The sequence below is a fragment of the Canis aureus genome, chromosome 3 (assembly GCF_053574225.1).
Source record: "Canis aureus isolate CA01 chromosome 3, VMU_Caureus_v.1.0, whole genome shotgun sequence".
Taxonomy (NCBI): domain Eukaryota; kingdom Metazoa; phylum Chordata; class Mammalia; order Carnivora; family Canidae; genus Canis; species Canis aureus.
Genome location: NC_135613.1, coordinates 67,440,226 through 67,455,330, shown reverse-complemented (window position 1 = coordinate 67,455,330; position 15,105 = coordinate 67,440,226). Strand labels below are relative to the sequence as shown.

At 43.3% G+C, this 15,105-nt stretch overlaps 1 protein-coding gene across 2 annotated transcripts in view; it reads right to left on the bottom strand.

Moving 5' to 3' along the window:
- Nucleotides 1–3,574: 3,574 nt before the first annotated feature.
- The window catches only part of POU2AF2 (POU class 2 homeobox associating factor 2), a 36,363-nt gene continuing 24,832 nt past the window's right edge, over nt 3,575–15,105 (bottom strand). For both annotated transcript variants that reach the window (XM_077893420.1, XM_077893419.1), the window contains 3 exons: nt 8,531–8,573; nt 5,550–5,851; nt 3,575–4,337 (listed from right to left, as the gene is read on the bottom strand). In XM_077893420.1, coding sequence (XP_077749546.1) covers nt 3,936–4,337; nt 5,550–5,851; nt 8,531–8,573 — 747 coding nt within the window. In that variant the 3' untranslated portion in view covers nt 3,575–3,935. The remainder of the gene's footprint in view (nt 4,338–5,549; nt 5,852–8,530; nt 8,574–15,105) is intronic.

Sequence of the window (15,105 nt, the reverse complement as noted above, 5' to 3'; positions counted from 1 at the left end):
GTATCAAAGATCAAAGAAAACATGGCATCATCATTTACGGATCATATTAGAAGATTTTCTTCTTATTTATTTAGACTGATCTTTAGGGATTTAGCTCCTTATCCATTTATCATCATTGTTTTATTTTTTTAAAGATTTTATTTATTTATTTGAGAGAAAGAGAGAGAACAGAGGGAGAGTGAGAGTGAGAAGGAGAAGCAGACCTTTGGCTGAGCAAGGAGCCCAACATGGGGCTCCATCCCAAGACCCTGGGATCATGACCTGAGCCGAAGGCAGACACTTAATAGACTGAGCCACCCAGGTGCCCCAATCATATTTGTTTTAATCACACCAGAGATAGCACTCAATGTTGAATAACTTTTATTTATAAGATTTCTTAGCAACATATTATAGTACATGTAGATACTAAGTGAATATATAAACATTTTTCTGTACCCCATCAAACTTCAGTAGTAGTCCTTCTTAGGGACACTTAAAAATACTGAGCCAATCATCTTAAATATATTATTACCACTAATGTCCAGTATCCACTACTACTACCAACATTTGTGGAGAATATGGCTAAAGTGAAATTTTAAACATGATAACATTTTCTTATACATCAGTCTCAGAGAGTTGTCACCCATAGCGTTAGAGTCTAAAGAGTTAATCATTTTTTAAAGATTTATTTATTTATTTATTTATTTATTTATTTATTTATTTATTTATGATAGACACAGAGAGAGAGAAAGAGAGGCAGAGACACAGGCAGAGGGAGAAGCAGGCTCCATGCCAGGAACTCGATGCGGGACTCGATCCTGGGACTCCAGGATCGCGCCCTGGGCCAAAGGCAGGCGCCAAACAGCTGAGCCACCCAGGGATCCCCCGAGTTAATCATTATTGTGATATAATTTTAGTTCAATTTAACAAAGATTTTCCTGAGCATCTAGAAAATTCTGGACACTGAGCCAGATGCTAGAGACACTTTACTGAGCCATTCATGGGTCCTCTGCTTGATGAGACTGGTCAGAGACTTACCCTTTAGCCAGCATGGATGAATTTGCATTTAGGATTGCTAGAGTTGGTAGTTAATGAATATGGTCTGTAAAGAAACAGTGTAATGTTTTGAATAGAAAGGATACTTGAGACAGAACCTAAAGAAATATGATTTTGGTGTGTGGTTGGTAGATTCCTCATAATGCAAGGGAACTTAAATTTGGATCCATCAGTAGTTATTTCAGTTTTTTAAGTGTTACTGATGTTTTATTTCTTGTGAGTGTATTATTTAGATTTACATAATAAAAAAGGAGCACAATGATACTAGTAGTGTGTGTGTGTGTGTGTGTGTGTGTGTGTGTGTGTGGTACATCTATCTGTACTAAGTAAATGTATGTTTTACTATTGGGATGAGGAATTTTTTTCTCTTTGTGGAATTTCTTGCAGAGAACTCTTGTACTTCATGATACTAGAGAATTTCCTCCCCTACCACAAATGTACCTTCATATTTCTATTATTAACCGAGGTGTAGCAAGTCATAATGCTTATTTAAGAGCATTTATAAAACAAACGAGGTGAAGATGTGGTTTTCTTTCATTCTTTGGGCTTTGCATAACATTATAAGAGGAACACAAACACTCTCAACTACATGCTATAGTGTCTGTTTCCAGTGATTTGGGGGGAGAATTGTGTATATTGCAGGTATTACCTTTTTGCACAGGTAAATTTGCTTTCTGTTTTTTCTTGATATTATTATCTAGTCAGCTTTCCTGGGTAACTAACTTATACTTGCTATCATAATCTCTGCTTACCTTAAACCCAAAAGAATCTCGTGTTTTAAAAAAAAAAAAAAAAAAAAAAGAATCTCGTGTTTTGAACCTGAGAACTCTAATTTTCCCTGCTTTCCCCAGGAAAGTTATGAGCCTGAGGGTGGCAGGTTTAAGGAAGAAAGGGAGAGGAGGATGTGTATTTTTTTTTGTTTTTCTGATGTTGGCTGGCATGTGTGTTATTATAACAAGGTGCAGTAAGTCCCCCATGTGCAGTAGGACATAGAAATACTTGAGTGGGAAACGGGATAGAGAATAGGATTAATTTCTGTGTCATAATTTTGTAACTTGGTTTCATTTTTTTTTGACAAAGGATTGTCAATTCCCAGGATAAACCAGAACCAAATTGAGATGTATGTAATAATATAGAAACACATTGTCAAGCTAACTAGAATTCCTAAAAATCATATACCACTCCCCACATACCCATACCCTTTAAATAGGGTAGCTGAAATGGGTACTAGATGCAGTACAGGCCTGTGTATGTCTCCTTTCTTGTAAATTAGTTTTGTGAAGCACCATGAAAGGGCTTGATGCTTTAAGAAGAATGTAGATTGCACTGCGATCACCGCATTGACCTCCATTCTGAGGTCTGGTTGCTGAGCTCTACTTACCTGAGAGCCAGCACGTCCTTAGGTTGTGAGAAGATGAACATGGTAAGTGAGAAGAGCAAACTAAGGGAAATGAGCTTGTCTCACATTTAGTGTTGTAATCAAACAGAAGTTAAAGTGATGTGGACACATATTTATGGTTTACACACCAGTATTGTGTTGTATCCTACTTAGTAAGCAGCAGATGATTGTGATTATCATGAAATTTATACAACCAATTTGGAAAAATGGCTTTTCAGACCCTCGTGAAGACCCCTAAATCTAAAGACAGGCCAGATCTCTTCTTTCTGAGGCAGGGGCCCAGATGACAGATGGCTCTGCCAAAGATCCTGGGACCAGGACTGAGGTTTCAAGTCTCACAGGACTTAAGGAAGAGCAGCTTTCTTGTCCACAGTGGAGATTTCCCCCTTCCCTCGAAGAGCTAATATTGAGCAAAGTAAAGATCAGGCCATGACAGGGTGTAGTGCGAGGGAGGAAGTAAGGCAGGGGACCTGGGAGAGGGCAGCCCAACGTCTGGGTACCAACAGTGTTCCTTCCTGATCTGCTCCTGCGGGGCTCCCAGGAGGGTCTGTATCCAAGCGTTTCTGTGGGCACTCCATAAATTGGGAGTGTATTTGGTTAACCAGAAAATATCCATGAAGCCACAGAGAAGGAGGAGTATCCATTAGTCACTTCTAAGTGTGAATTAATGTCTTTATTTGTTTTTTCTAGACTCCTACATGGCTGAGGTAGAGCATGGGGCACAGATGATGTGATGGAAAGAGCATTGAGTGGCTTTAGACAACCAGGTGGAAAATGAGAGCAATGGGCCCCCAGGAGATGGAAGGGAAAGGCACTGAGTCAAGAGGGACTAGAGGTCTCAGGAAGGGTGGGGAGGGGCAGAGGAAGAAGGAGAGAGAGAATCCCAGGCAGACTCTGTGCTGAGTGTGGAGCCTGATATGGGGCTTGATTCCACACCCCCAAGAGCATGACCTGAGCCAAAATCAAGAGTTGGATGCTCAACTGACTGAGCCATCCCGGCACCCCAATACTTTCTTCTTTAAAATCGTGTGGTATGAAATGAGTTTTATGAGCCCTAATCTATACTATATTCTCTGTGTTCCCTCTTATAGAACACACTCAGTTTATAACTAAGAAAAACTGAATGGAAAAATCAGTATATTTCATGATCTGCACAAATTTTTTAATGTAATTTAAGAAAAAATATGAGCGTTAAAAATGACATTTCAAAGATAACAGAAATTCAGAATGTGATGGGTTACTAAAGTTCCAAAAACACATGACTATCAGGTGTCTCACTAGAATATAGTCCCTGATATCCTGAATTAACATTATGTTGTGTTTCAGTGGAGCGATGGGAGGGAGGATTACAAATAAATGCCATGGTCCGTTAACAAAGGGTGGCATGATGGCCTATTCTGAAAATCCAGTTCTGAATGAGCTGGAAACGCACTGAAAACAATCTGTCAAATACAAAACTCAGCTCCAAGAAAAGCACAGGAGAAGTCCTTTGGTGCACCCCTCAGTAAGCTCTGCGGCATTCGTATGACCCCCACACCAAGCTCCCATCTTCTTTGGTCCATGAAGAAGGGTCCTGAAGGCTGGAGGTGTCTGTGCCCTCTTCTGGGGACAGGGGCACGGCCTTGTGTGGTAGCTCGTTGGACATCGTCATGAAAGGGGTGAAGGGATAGGGGGGTGGTGTCGGGTACCCTGGCACATGGTACAGATCCTCCAGCATGTGCAGTGAGTAGGACTGAGCCCCAGCTAGGGGGGACCCCCAGCTTGAGCTCCTGTGCTGGGTGGTGCTCCCTGACTCCATCTGGGAGAGGCAACCTGTGCTGGGTGGCAGGGTCTGCAGGGTGTCGGCGGGCACGAGGTCTGTCTGGCTGAGACCATCAGGCACTGTTTGCTCCCATGAGTCCCTCTGAAGAAAATGGAAAGGTCACTGGGGTTAGTTGTTGGGTTGATACTCCGATGTGGACAGATTTCCTCACCAACACTGGCAGCTTCCACGGTGGACTTGGTATCCTCCGTCTGCCGTTCCAGCCTCCTTAGCAGGCTGCTGTTCCCTCTGATGTCTGAACACCAGCCATGAGAGTTTTTAGTTCCTTTCTTACTCTAGCATTAGATATATCTATCTATCTTCTATTCCCCAGAAAACAACATTAAATGAGTAAAATGAGGGAACAATAGAAGGAACATTTATACAGCATTTTGCCATTTCCAACGTACTATGTCTTGCATTCCTTTCGAGTTGCACAATACAGGGGATCCCAGAATCCCCCTTCCGCAGTGGGGACATCTGCTCCAGCTACTCCTGAAAGGAGTAGGTCTCTAAACTACCTGATGGGCCTTTGCCCTCCCTGAGTCAAGAGGTAGAAACTTCCCTAGGCTTGGAGGGGGAAAGATCTGGGTTCATTTCATGGCTGCACCAGTTATTACCTTCCTGACTCTGAGTACCTCACTTTGCTCATCTGCAAAATGGGGCTTTAATAAGTATATCCCAAGTTGTTGCAAGTATTAAATGAACAAAGGAAGTTCCTGGCTGGAGTAGGTGCGCAATAATGTTAATTCCCACCTCCCTCCATTGCCTCTTTGGTCTAAATTCCCATCCTTAGAGATTCATTCCTTTGTAGTGGAAGGCTTTACAGTTTGCTGCAACATGGGTTTTAGTGTTCTTCAGATCTTTATGAACTCACCTCTTTGTTAGGACTGGAGGGGGGGGGGACAAGATTCTATAGGGTAGAAACACAGAGGGGAGGGGCGGCCTGGGGACCCGGAGGGAAGGACCCCTGATTTTCCCCGTTCAGGTATGTTACAGCCTCGTCATGTGGGAGATGAACTTCGGGGCTCTTTCCTTGCGTGTGGAAGGAGCGATGGGGGAACATCTGGCAAGATCAGCAGCGCACTAACAAAATGGGTATAAACGGTGGTCCCGTCCAAGCCGGTCGGTCTTCCAGGGAGGCCCCTCGGAGCGCTTGCTGGGGGAGCAGCCGCAGGCAGGTGAGTGTGGGGTGCGGGGCGGGCCGGCTCCGGCTTCCACCTGGTTGCCCCGCGCAGGTGCGCAGGTGCGCGAGAGCCCAGCCCCCCCCCCCCCCCCCCCCGCCTCCCCGCGGTGGGGCGCCTGCATACTCACCAGCACCAAGTGCGAGGGGTCCCCCGGGAAGGGCGGCGGCAGGAGCGGAGGCAGGGCCGAGGCGCCGAGCAGAGAGCCGGCGCTGGGGGGCAGGCCTGGGGGCCGGGGGTCCGCGTAGGGCTCGGGGAAGTAGGCGTCCAGGAGCCCCGCGGGGCCGGGCGCCGCGGGGGACTCGCAGGCGAAGGGCTTGGCCGCGGAGCTGGAGGTGCACACGTCGTTTGCGAGCTGTTTAGGGCTGTGGAAGTCCGAGTCCGAGAGGAAAGATCTCCGGACACCGTAGTAACCTGACGTCACCGGTGAGCCTGTTGCCAAAGGAAAAACACACGTGCGGAAATTTCCCCGTGGGAAGTGCGGGTGTATCTGCTGCAGCTCGGGCTTTCCTCGCGGGAACCTGTCCTAATGCAGGCCGGACACCGAGGCAAACATTTAGATACAGAGAGGTCTCGAAAAGCATTAAAGATTGCTGCATTGCCTCTTTCAACTGGTCCTGCCCAAATAGCTAATACGTTTCCAGTTCACTCTGCCCTTGGAGAGTTCATTTGAGATGCTCTACTCCTTCACTTGCTCAGCACGCATGATGCACTTTCTGTGTTCCAGTTACTGCGCTAGGGCAAGTTGGGGTGAAAAGAGAAAAGAAATCCCTTGCCGTTTACACTATATCGAATGAAGTGTCTTTTTCCTTAGCTTCTGAGCTCGGTCCCCATTGACACAAAACCGTTAGTAACAGGAGGATCATCTGAGATTCAGTATCTCTAGACACCTTGATGCTGCAATCCCACCCCAAATCAGAGGCAGGCTGTATGCTGCTTCTACTTCTTTGTATACTGACATTTTAGCGGATGTCTTGTACCTAGCAGGCATCAAAACATGGCTCGATTGCTTTTGGGATGACAGCTTCTGGGCAATCAACTCAGAGGACTATGAAAAAAAAAATGTGTGTTCTGGCTTTGATGAGTCTGGTGTTATTTGCTGCCCTCTTGTGTCCGGGCCGGGTCCCTGACTCGGCTCCCCTGGGCCCTCGGAGGGCGTGGGAACAGAATACCTCGCACAGAAAGTTTCCCTTGGTGAACACAGAGGAAGAAGCTGAAGCTGAGAAGAGTCTCAATTATGGCAACGCCAGGGAGATTGTCCCATGAGGGAAGAGAGGTGTTTGCTAAAGACTTTGAGACTCTATAGCTCAGCTGCAGTGGGAAACACTTCATCATTTAGAACATATCCGGGGACATGGACTCGAGCCCTGTAAAATGACTGGTTTAATCATTCCAGCTGCTGATGGATGATCTAATTAGCTAAGATCTACACCCGGAGGTCACAAAAAGGCTGAGGAGAGGAGGATGCAGGTGCTTGTCGTCCTTACCTTCTCCCAGCCAGAGTGGTCCCCTTGTGGACTCTGTCCCCACCCACTCCTCATACTCATCCACAGGGAGAGGAGACCATTCTCCTTTGTTATCATGACACCATCATGCAATATTTCACTTACTTGGCACTTTGGCCCTTGCCACGTGGTGTGGCACTTTCTATTATGTTCACTACTCCCTCACCTGAGCTACAACCCTCTTTCCAATCCACCTGCCAGCTCCATGGGGACATACATTTGTTGTGAATCCAGTAGTATAATACCGTGTTCAACAATTATATGTAAATTTATTCATTCATTCAGAGGAAATCAAAATTCCCTGTAGAAACTTACAGGAAATACTATTCACTCTACTTTCATCTTAAATTCTATAGCCCCAAACTTCTAATCTGCTTATGAATTTGAAAGCTGTGGTTAGGGGTTTCATCATAAGCATGCTTCCATAGAAGAAAAAAATCTATGCAAATGAAAATTAATATCAATAAATAAAATTCTGTTTCATGCTGTGAATTTATATCCAAGGGAGTGATTAAGACCGAGAAGAGAATGAAGAATATGTAAACAAGGCTTCCAGGACCTCATGTCTTTGCTTCCCATTTCCAAATAAAAACAACCACCAAGAAAAAAAAAATCCTGTGCTCTTGTAAGCATATATTTTTCTCCTTAAAAAGGGGAGGAATAATTTGAGATCGTAAAAGAAGTTGCAAAAATGTCTTTCTATAGAAGGAAGCAGATGGGGCACCTGGGTGGCTAAGTGGTTGAGCATCTGCCTTTGGCTCAGGTCATGATCCTGGGGTGCTGGGATTGAGTCCTGTATCAGGCTCCCCACAAGAAGCCTGCTTCTCCCTCTACCTATGTCTCTGCCTCTCTCTGTGTCCCTCATGGATAAGTAACTAAAATATTTTTTAAAAAGGGAGCAGATGTAACCAGATTTCAGGGATGGTAAACATGATTGGAAAACACAACCTGGAGACATTTGGACATGTGAGATCTCCTATTGCTCTTATTACTTTTCTATCCAGCTCTGAAGCATACTAACATTATTGAGAAAGTCTATGGTGCTTCTGAGTGTGGGATCTGAAAGGAGTGTGTGTGTGTGTGTGTATGTGTGTGTGCATGTGCATGCACGTGTATGAGAATCCCAGCGGTAGTACTAAAAATAAGAATGCCCCTATCCCATCCCTGCAGGAATATTTAATGAGACATATGTATTGAAATGAATGCCAGATGCTTATCTAAGTGCCTGACAGATAGCAAGCACCTGAAAGTAGTTCCTCCATCTGCCCACTGGTCTCTCTCCTGTTTTAAGGCAGGTGCATAATCTATCAGATCCTGGTGCCAGAATTTTAGACATTTTAAAGTTGTATCAAGGGCCTAATTGCTACTGCTTCTGCTCAGTAAGCTTCTGCTGGACAACAGATGGAAAGGCTGCCTTCAATACAGAATGAGCTCTGGATTCAGGAATGACTGAATTAGGTCTGTCTTCACTGATTTTATATTTTAAAAATAGCTGGTTTGAAAAAGTAAAATTTCAGGAGTGCTGTCATAAAGGAATGGAAGCTCCGATGCCTCCCTGAAACTCAAAAGGGAATTAATTAACAGCTCATTGAGCTCAAGTACTCACCTGGCATCTGAGCAAATGGAGACTGGGAGTTGCTGACACTGCTCTGGAAGGCAAAAGAGAGCGCAAGTGTTTTCTTTAGTTGCAGTTTGAATTAAAAAAAAAAAGATCAGGGATACATTTTACAAGCTTTTTTTTCTGATACTAAGAAACATTATTTGGGGGTTAAACTGGGAGAGCAACCCCAATTAAGAATTCGATTATTGGGGGCACCTGGGTGGCTGAGTTGGTTGAGCATCCAGCTCTTGATTTCCACTTGGTCATGATCTCAGGCACTCAGAGGGTAGAGGGGGGAGTCTGCTTGAGATTCTCTCTTTCCCTCTCCCTCTGCCCCCCACCTCTGCTCACATGGTCTCTCCCTCTCTCTCTCTCTAATAAATAAATAGAGGGGATGGGAGATGGGATAGCTGGGTGATGGACATTAAGGAGGGCACATGATGTAATGAGCACTGGGTGTTATAAAAGACTGATGAATCACTGAACTCTACCTCTGAAACTAATAAGCTATATTTTAAAATTGAATTAAACTTAATTAATGAATGAATCTTAAAAAAATTCAAGTATGAGAGAACAAAGTTTTACAAGCGACAGAGAGAAACCAAAGTTAGATCCTGGTAAACATGCCAAAAAGCACAGGCTAGATGAAATGGAATAATTTGTCTTTTGTTTTGTACTGTTTCTGTTAATATGAAATATAGGTCAAGTGATTTATATACATGCAGACATACATACCTATGCTTGGCATTTGGCTTCAACATTCAATGGTCACTGTCTGCCTTCATGCAGAATCAAAGCTCCACCAAGGGTAGGGGCCTTCGACCATGGCTTGTGCTCAGTGCCCAGAATGGAATGTGGTTCATAGTAGACGTAAAAATATGTGGAATAAAGACCCAGTCCTCAAAGAACCCACAGTCACAGTGATCATGGGAAGTTGGGGCATGTTGTCTGTTGAATTATGCTCCCTTAAAAGATAACTGGAAGTCCTAATCCCCAGTACCTGTCAATATGACCTTATTTGGAAATAGGATCTTTGAAGATATAACCAGTTAAATTAAGATGATGTCATAGTGAATTTGGGGTGGGCCCTAAATTCAATATGACCAGTGTCCTTCTAAGAGGAGAAAGACACACAGGGACCCAGACCCAGAGGGGTGAAGCCATGTAAAGATAGAGGCAGAAATTTGAATGATACAATGTCAGGCTAAGAATCCATAACCACCAGCAGCTAGAAGAGGCAGGGAGATTATGCTCCTTTAGAGCCTTCAGAGGGAGGCTGGCCCTGCTGACACCTTGATTTCAGACTTCTAGACTCCAGACAGTGAGCCAATTCATTTTTGTCACGTTAAGCCTCCCTCCACCTGCCCCTCTCCCCCAGATTTGTGGTGCTTTGCTATTGTGGCCCTAGGAAACTAACATAGTTACTGATGATGAAACCGACAATGCTGTGTAGTGTGAGGAGTGACGTGGCGGTGGTGGTGGGGAGATGGAGTGAGGGGCCACCTAAGCTGGTATTAGGGATGGACATCTGGGGGGAGGGCGGCGGCCGGAAGGGTGACACTAAAGCTGACCTCTGAAGGAAGGGTATCCTGGTGTGCAGAGTCCTAAAATATACAATTGCAAATTTTGGCTCCACAATACCCGGGAACAAAGTTATATAAGAAAAAATAGCTGTTGGAAGAGTTAAGAGTCCTCAACATCTAATGCTTTGGATCTGAGCTCCTCTCCCTCACAGCACTGTAGACTCAAAAATTGGAAGAGATTTTATAGAGAGCCTTTTGCAACCATCCACTTGATGCCAAATTCCTGTCCACATTATTAACGCTGGGTGCAGTTAGCCTTTAGGGCTGTGGAAACCAGCACCCTCTCAGAAAGTCCATTTCTTCTCTGGGCACTACTGACTGTCACAAAGCAGGCAGAAAGGAATCAATTTCTTTTTTCTCATCTTTTTGGTCCACACACAATAAGTTTAACCCTTCTTCCATGTATGGCCCTTCACATATTAGAAGAGAACCCATCATTTCCCCAACCGTCTTCATCAGTTTGGGCTGCTCTACCAGATGCCATAGATTGGGTGGCTTGAGCAAGAAACATGTCTCCCAGGCCTGGAGGCTGAAAGTGTGCCCAAGGGATTGGGTTCTTGTTGGGGGCCCTCCTCCTGGTTTGCGCCCATCTGGCTTCTCACTGTGTCTTCATGTGGTGGGAAGAGAGCTTATCTCTCTCACGTGTCTCTCCTATGAAGGCACTAATCCCATTCACAAGGGCTCCACCCTCACAACCTAATTACCTCCCAAAGGCCCCATTTCCAAATACCATCACGTTGAGGCTTAAGGCCTTAACATATGAATTCTGAGGGGTCACAGGTATCCAGTTCATAGCACTAAAGTGGCATTCAATCTTTCCAGGCAGACTAATCCTTCAACCATGGGGCACCTGGGGGGTTCAGTCGGTTAAGCGTCCGACTCTTGATCTCAGGTTTTAATTTCAGAGTTGTGAGTTCAAGCCCCACTTTGGGCTCCGTGCCTCTTAGAAGGATCACAGGTTCTTTGAGTGAAGACTCTGGAACCAGAGTGTATGTGTTTGAATCCCAGCTCCGCCTCTTAGTAGCTGTGTGATCTTGGGCACCTGAGATTAAATGATATCCTATATGCCAAGTGCTTAGGTTAGTTCCTGGCATAGAGCAAGTAGGAAGTAAGTGTTAGCTGTTACCACTCAGATGCATCTTCATGCCCCTTCAAATCTATGGCATGTTCCTCTAAACTTGTTCTGATTTCTGTGTCTTGCTGTATAAGAAGTTAACACTTTTAAGTGGCAGAAGGAAACCTGGGGCAGGAAGGGTCAGAGGTGGGTGCAGATTGGGGTGCCCTACATCTTCCATACGAAGGAAAGGAGGCAGTGATGAAACATAAAGCACTTGGGTTTGGGCACATTGCCCCACATTGCCAGGGCTCATCCTCTTCAGAGTTTCCCTCCAAGTTCCAGCCATGTCTGGCTGGGTGTCTCTCCGGAGGCCCGGACCAAAGCCTCCATGCTCTGGCTTCTGCTTGGGCCTCCTCTGTGCACACAGGGTGTGTCTCTTCTCCCACTCGCTCTCCCTGCCTGCTCCCCTTAACTGCTCTGGCTGAGGCTGGACTAGGAGGAAGGCTTCTGTGAGATGCTGGCCCACGTCCCACCTGCTGGACAGAAGCATCAGCATCCTATCCTCCATCAGCATCTGTCAGCCGCTCCCGTCTCAGCTGGAATGGCTCTGCCTCCAGCCTCTTCCTTGAATCATGGATAAAACTCAGTCTACACTGGCACGGTCTCTACAGCTTCCAGCCTCTCTGCTGTGAAGACTTTCCTCTCGTTCTCTTCTACATACACCAGCAGTCCCTGGAATCTTCTTACATTCCTCCTTCTTCTGCCCGGGCTTCCTTATCACTGTGGGACAGCCAGTTGCATCATTGCAACTCTGTTTTCATTTTTTTTTTTTTTTTTGGTTACCCATAACATTTTACCTTGCATATTTAACAAAGACTACAACAATATCTGAAAACTCCGCATGACAAAATCCTGAGAACTTGAACTCTCACTACCCCTCTCCTACTCTGTATGCGTATGCTATCTTCTTTCATTTTAGCTTGTTTCATTACATCTTCCCAAATTAGACATCTTCATTGTCATCATTTCATTAATTACATCTGTAGTAGATTTACTTATATGTTTACCATTTTCTTGGCTTACTCTTCTTCCAGATTTTTTTTTTTAAGATTCATTTTCTATCTTCTAAAGTAATCCTTCAGAAAACTCCTTTCCTGCTGGAAATGGTGGTAAAATGTTTCAGTTTTCATTTACCCGAAAATATCATTTCTTTTTCTCTTGTACTTGAAAGATAATATTGCTAGGTTCACAACTGTAACTTTATAGTTATTCCTCTCTCAGAGCTTCAAAGATATTGCCCCACTATCTTTCGGCTTCCATAATTGCCTTTGACCTTGCAGTTATACTTTGGATGATTTTTCTGACTGCTTTTAAAAAATTATTATGGAAGTAGAGTCAACACACAATGTTGTATTAGTTTCAGATGTTCAATGTGGTGATTTGTCAATTCTATACATTACTCAATGCTCATGTGGTAAGTGTAGTTACCATCTGTCACTATACAATGTTACTACAATATTATCAACTATGTTTCCTGCACTGTACTTTTCATCCCTATGACATGTATTTTTTAACTCGAAGTTTGTACCTCTTAATCTCCACCTATTTCACCCATTCCACACACCTGCCCCCCCCACCCCTGCCTATGGCAACTAGCAGTTTGTTCTCTGTATTCAAGAGTCTGTTTGTTATTCACTTAGCATTATACCCTCCAGTTCCATTCATGTTGTTTCAAATGGCAAGATTTTATTCTCTTTTATGGCTTAGTACTATTTCACTGTATATATATATATATACTATGTCTTCTTTATCCATTCATCTATCGAGGACACTTGGGCTGCTTTCATAAACTGGCTATTGTAAATAATGCTGCCATAAACGTAGTAGCGCATATATGTTTTTGAACTAGTTTTTTTTGTATTCTTTGGGTAAATAGTCATGGAATTACTGGATCATAGGGTCGGTCTACTTTTAATTTTTTGAGGAACCTCCATACTGTCTTCCACAATGACTGCACCAGTTTGCATTCCCACCAATGGTGCATGGGGTTTCCTTTTTCTCTAGATCCTCGCCAGTACTTGTTGTTTCTTGTGTTTTTGACTGTAGCTAATCTGATAGGTGTGAGATGATATCTAAATGTGGTTTTGATTTACATATCTCTGATGATGAATGATGTTGAGCATCTTTTCACATGTCTATTGGCCATCTGTGTATCTTCTTTGGAAAGAAATGCCCATTCAGGTCTTCTGCCCATTTTATAAATCTCTGCTTTTTAATAGACTCTCTTTGTCTTCAAGTTTCTTCAAAGTAAACTCATTTTACCCCTGGAAGAGTTTCAACTGTCCTCTTTTTACATACTGCCTTGTCTGTATCATCCCCATTCTCTCTTTCTGGGATTCTGTTTAGATGTATGTTAAACCTTTTACCTTTATCCTCTATACCTCAAACTTCCCTTTATATTCTCTATATCCATGATTCTCTTTCTGTATTTTGCTATAAATTGCTATAGACTTCTTCAGATCTATATCCAGTATACTAGTTCTTTCTTCAGCTATAGTTGTTGTTTTACTCATACGCTGAATTTGAAAAGTTATCAATAAATACATATTTTCTCATGTCTATAAATTCCATCTGGATTTTTAAAAAATCTGCTTGGTAATTTTTGATAGTCTCTCATTGAGGGTTTGCTATTTATTAAGTTACTATATATTTAGTATTAGGAATTTAAAAGTTCCTAGGAATTTAATTTTAGGAATTAAAATTTAAAAGTTTTAGGAATTTAAATTTATTGTTTATTGTTTATGCTGACTCTCACTCATAGTGGTTTGCTTCCTTATGCATCTTGGTGATCTTTGGTTGAAGCTTATATCTGGTTAACCTTAATCTGTAAAAATCTGGGGTTCTAATTTGAGAATGCTTTCCTCCAGAAGATTTATGTTTATATTTCTAGGGAGCCAGCTCCCTTCCAGGTTCCCCAGGTTAATCCTGAAGTCCCAAGTTCGGCTCCCCAACCTTGGCAACTGCTCAGGGATCAGTTCATTCATAAAGCTGATTTGGACACCTGCTCTCAGGGGAACTTGCCTTTTTGGTGTGATTCCCTTCTCATCATTCAATGACTTAATTTCTGATCAGACCTTTCCCCAGCCTTCCATGCCAACACTTCCCTTTTACAACCCCTCCATCTTGGAGAGTTCCCTTACTTCCTGCCAGATCAACAACTTATTAAAATGTGTTTTATGCAGGACCCAGTTTTGTTGTGGGTGAGATCTTCCCACCCTCAGACCATCTAGTCTGACCAAAACAGTTAAACAGCTAAATATTGCAACTAGATGTAGATACCTTTCTTTAGATACCTTTCTTTTTAGGCACAGCATAAAAGATTTTATTTTTCTATTAATTTTCAAATTCTCTCACAGAGATTTAAATTATAATAGAAGTAATTCATAAACCCATACTTGTCACTTCATAAGTATACTGTTAACCACATGTGTCATCTCATTTAGTGATCACCGTAATCCCCAAAGATAGGTAATATTATTGCCATCTTAATTATGAGGGAACCCAGGAAGAGAAATAACCCACATTATTTAGTAGGTGGAACTGGTAGTAATGGTGGTTGGGGGGCTCAAATAAGAACCTTTGGAATTTCAGAGCTGATTTCTTATCTAAAGCACTATGTTGCCTTCCAAGCATTCTAATATCTCAAAAATAAAAATGGGAAAATATCCTAAGTAGTTAAATTTTGTTTAGTACACAGGAGACTTAGGGACATCCAGAGAGAGCATATAATTATACCAAAACTCACAAAAAAGACTTAGTGAGATTGATACTTTCCTGTCTCTCTCTCTCTCTCTCTCTCTCTCTGTCTCTCTGTCTCTGTCTCTGTCTCTCTCTTTCTCTCTCTCTCTCTCTCTCACACACACACACATCTCCTTAGTCCT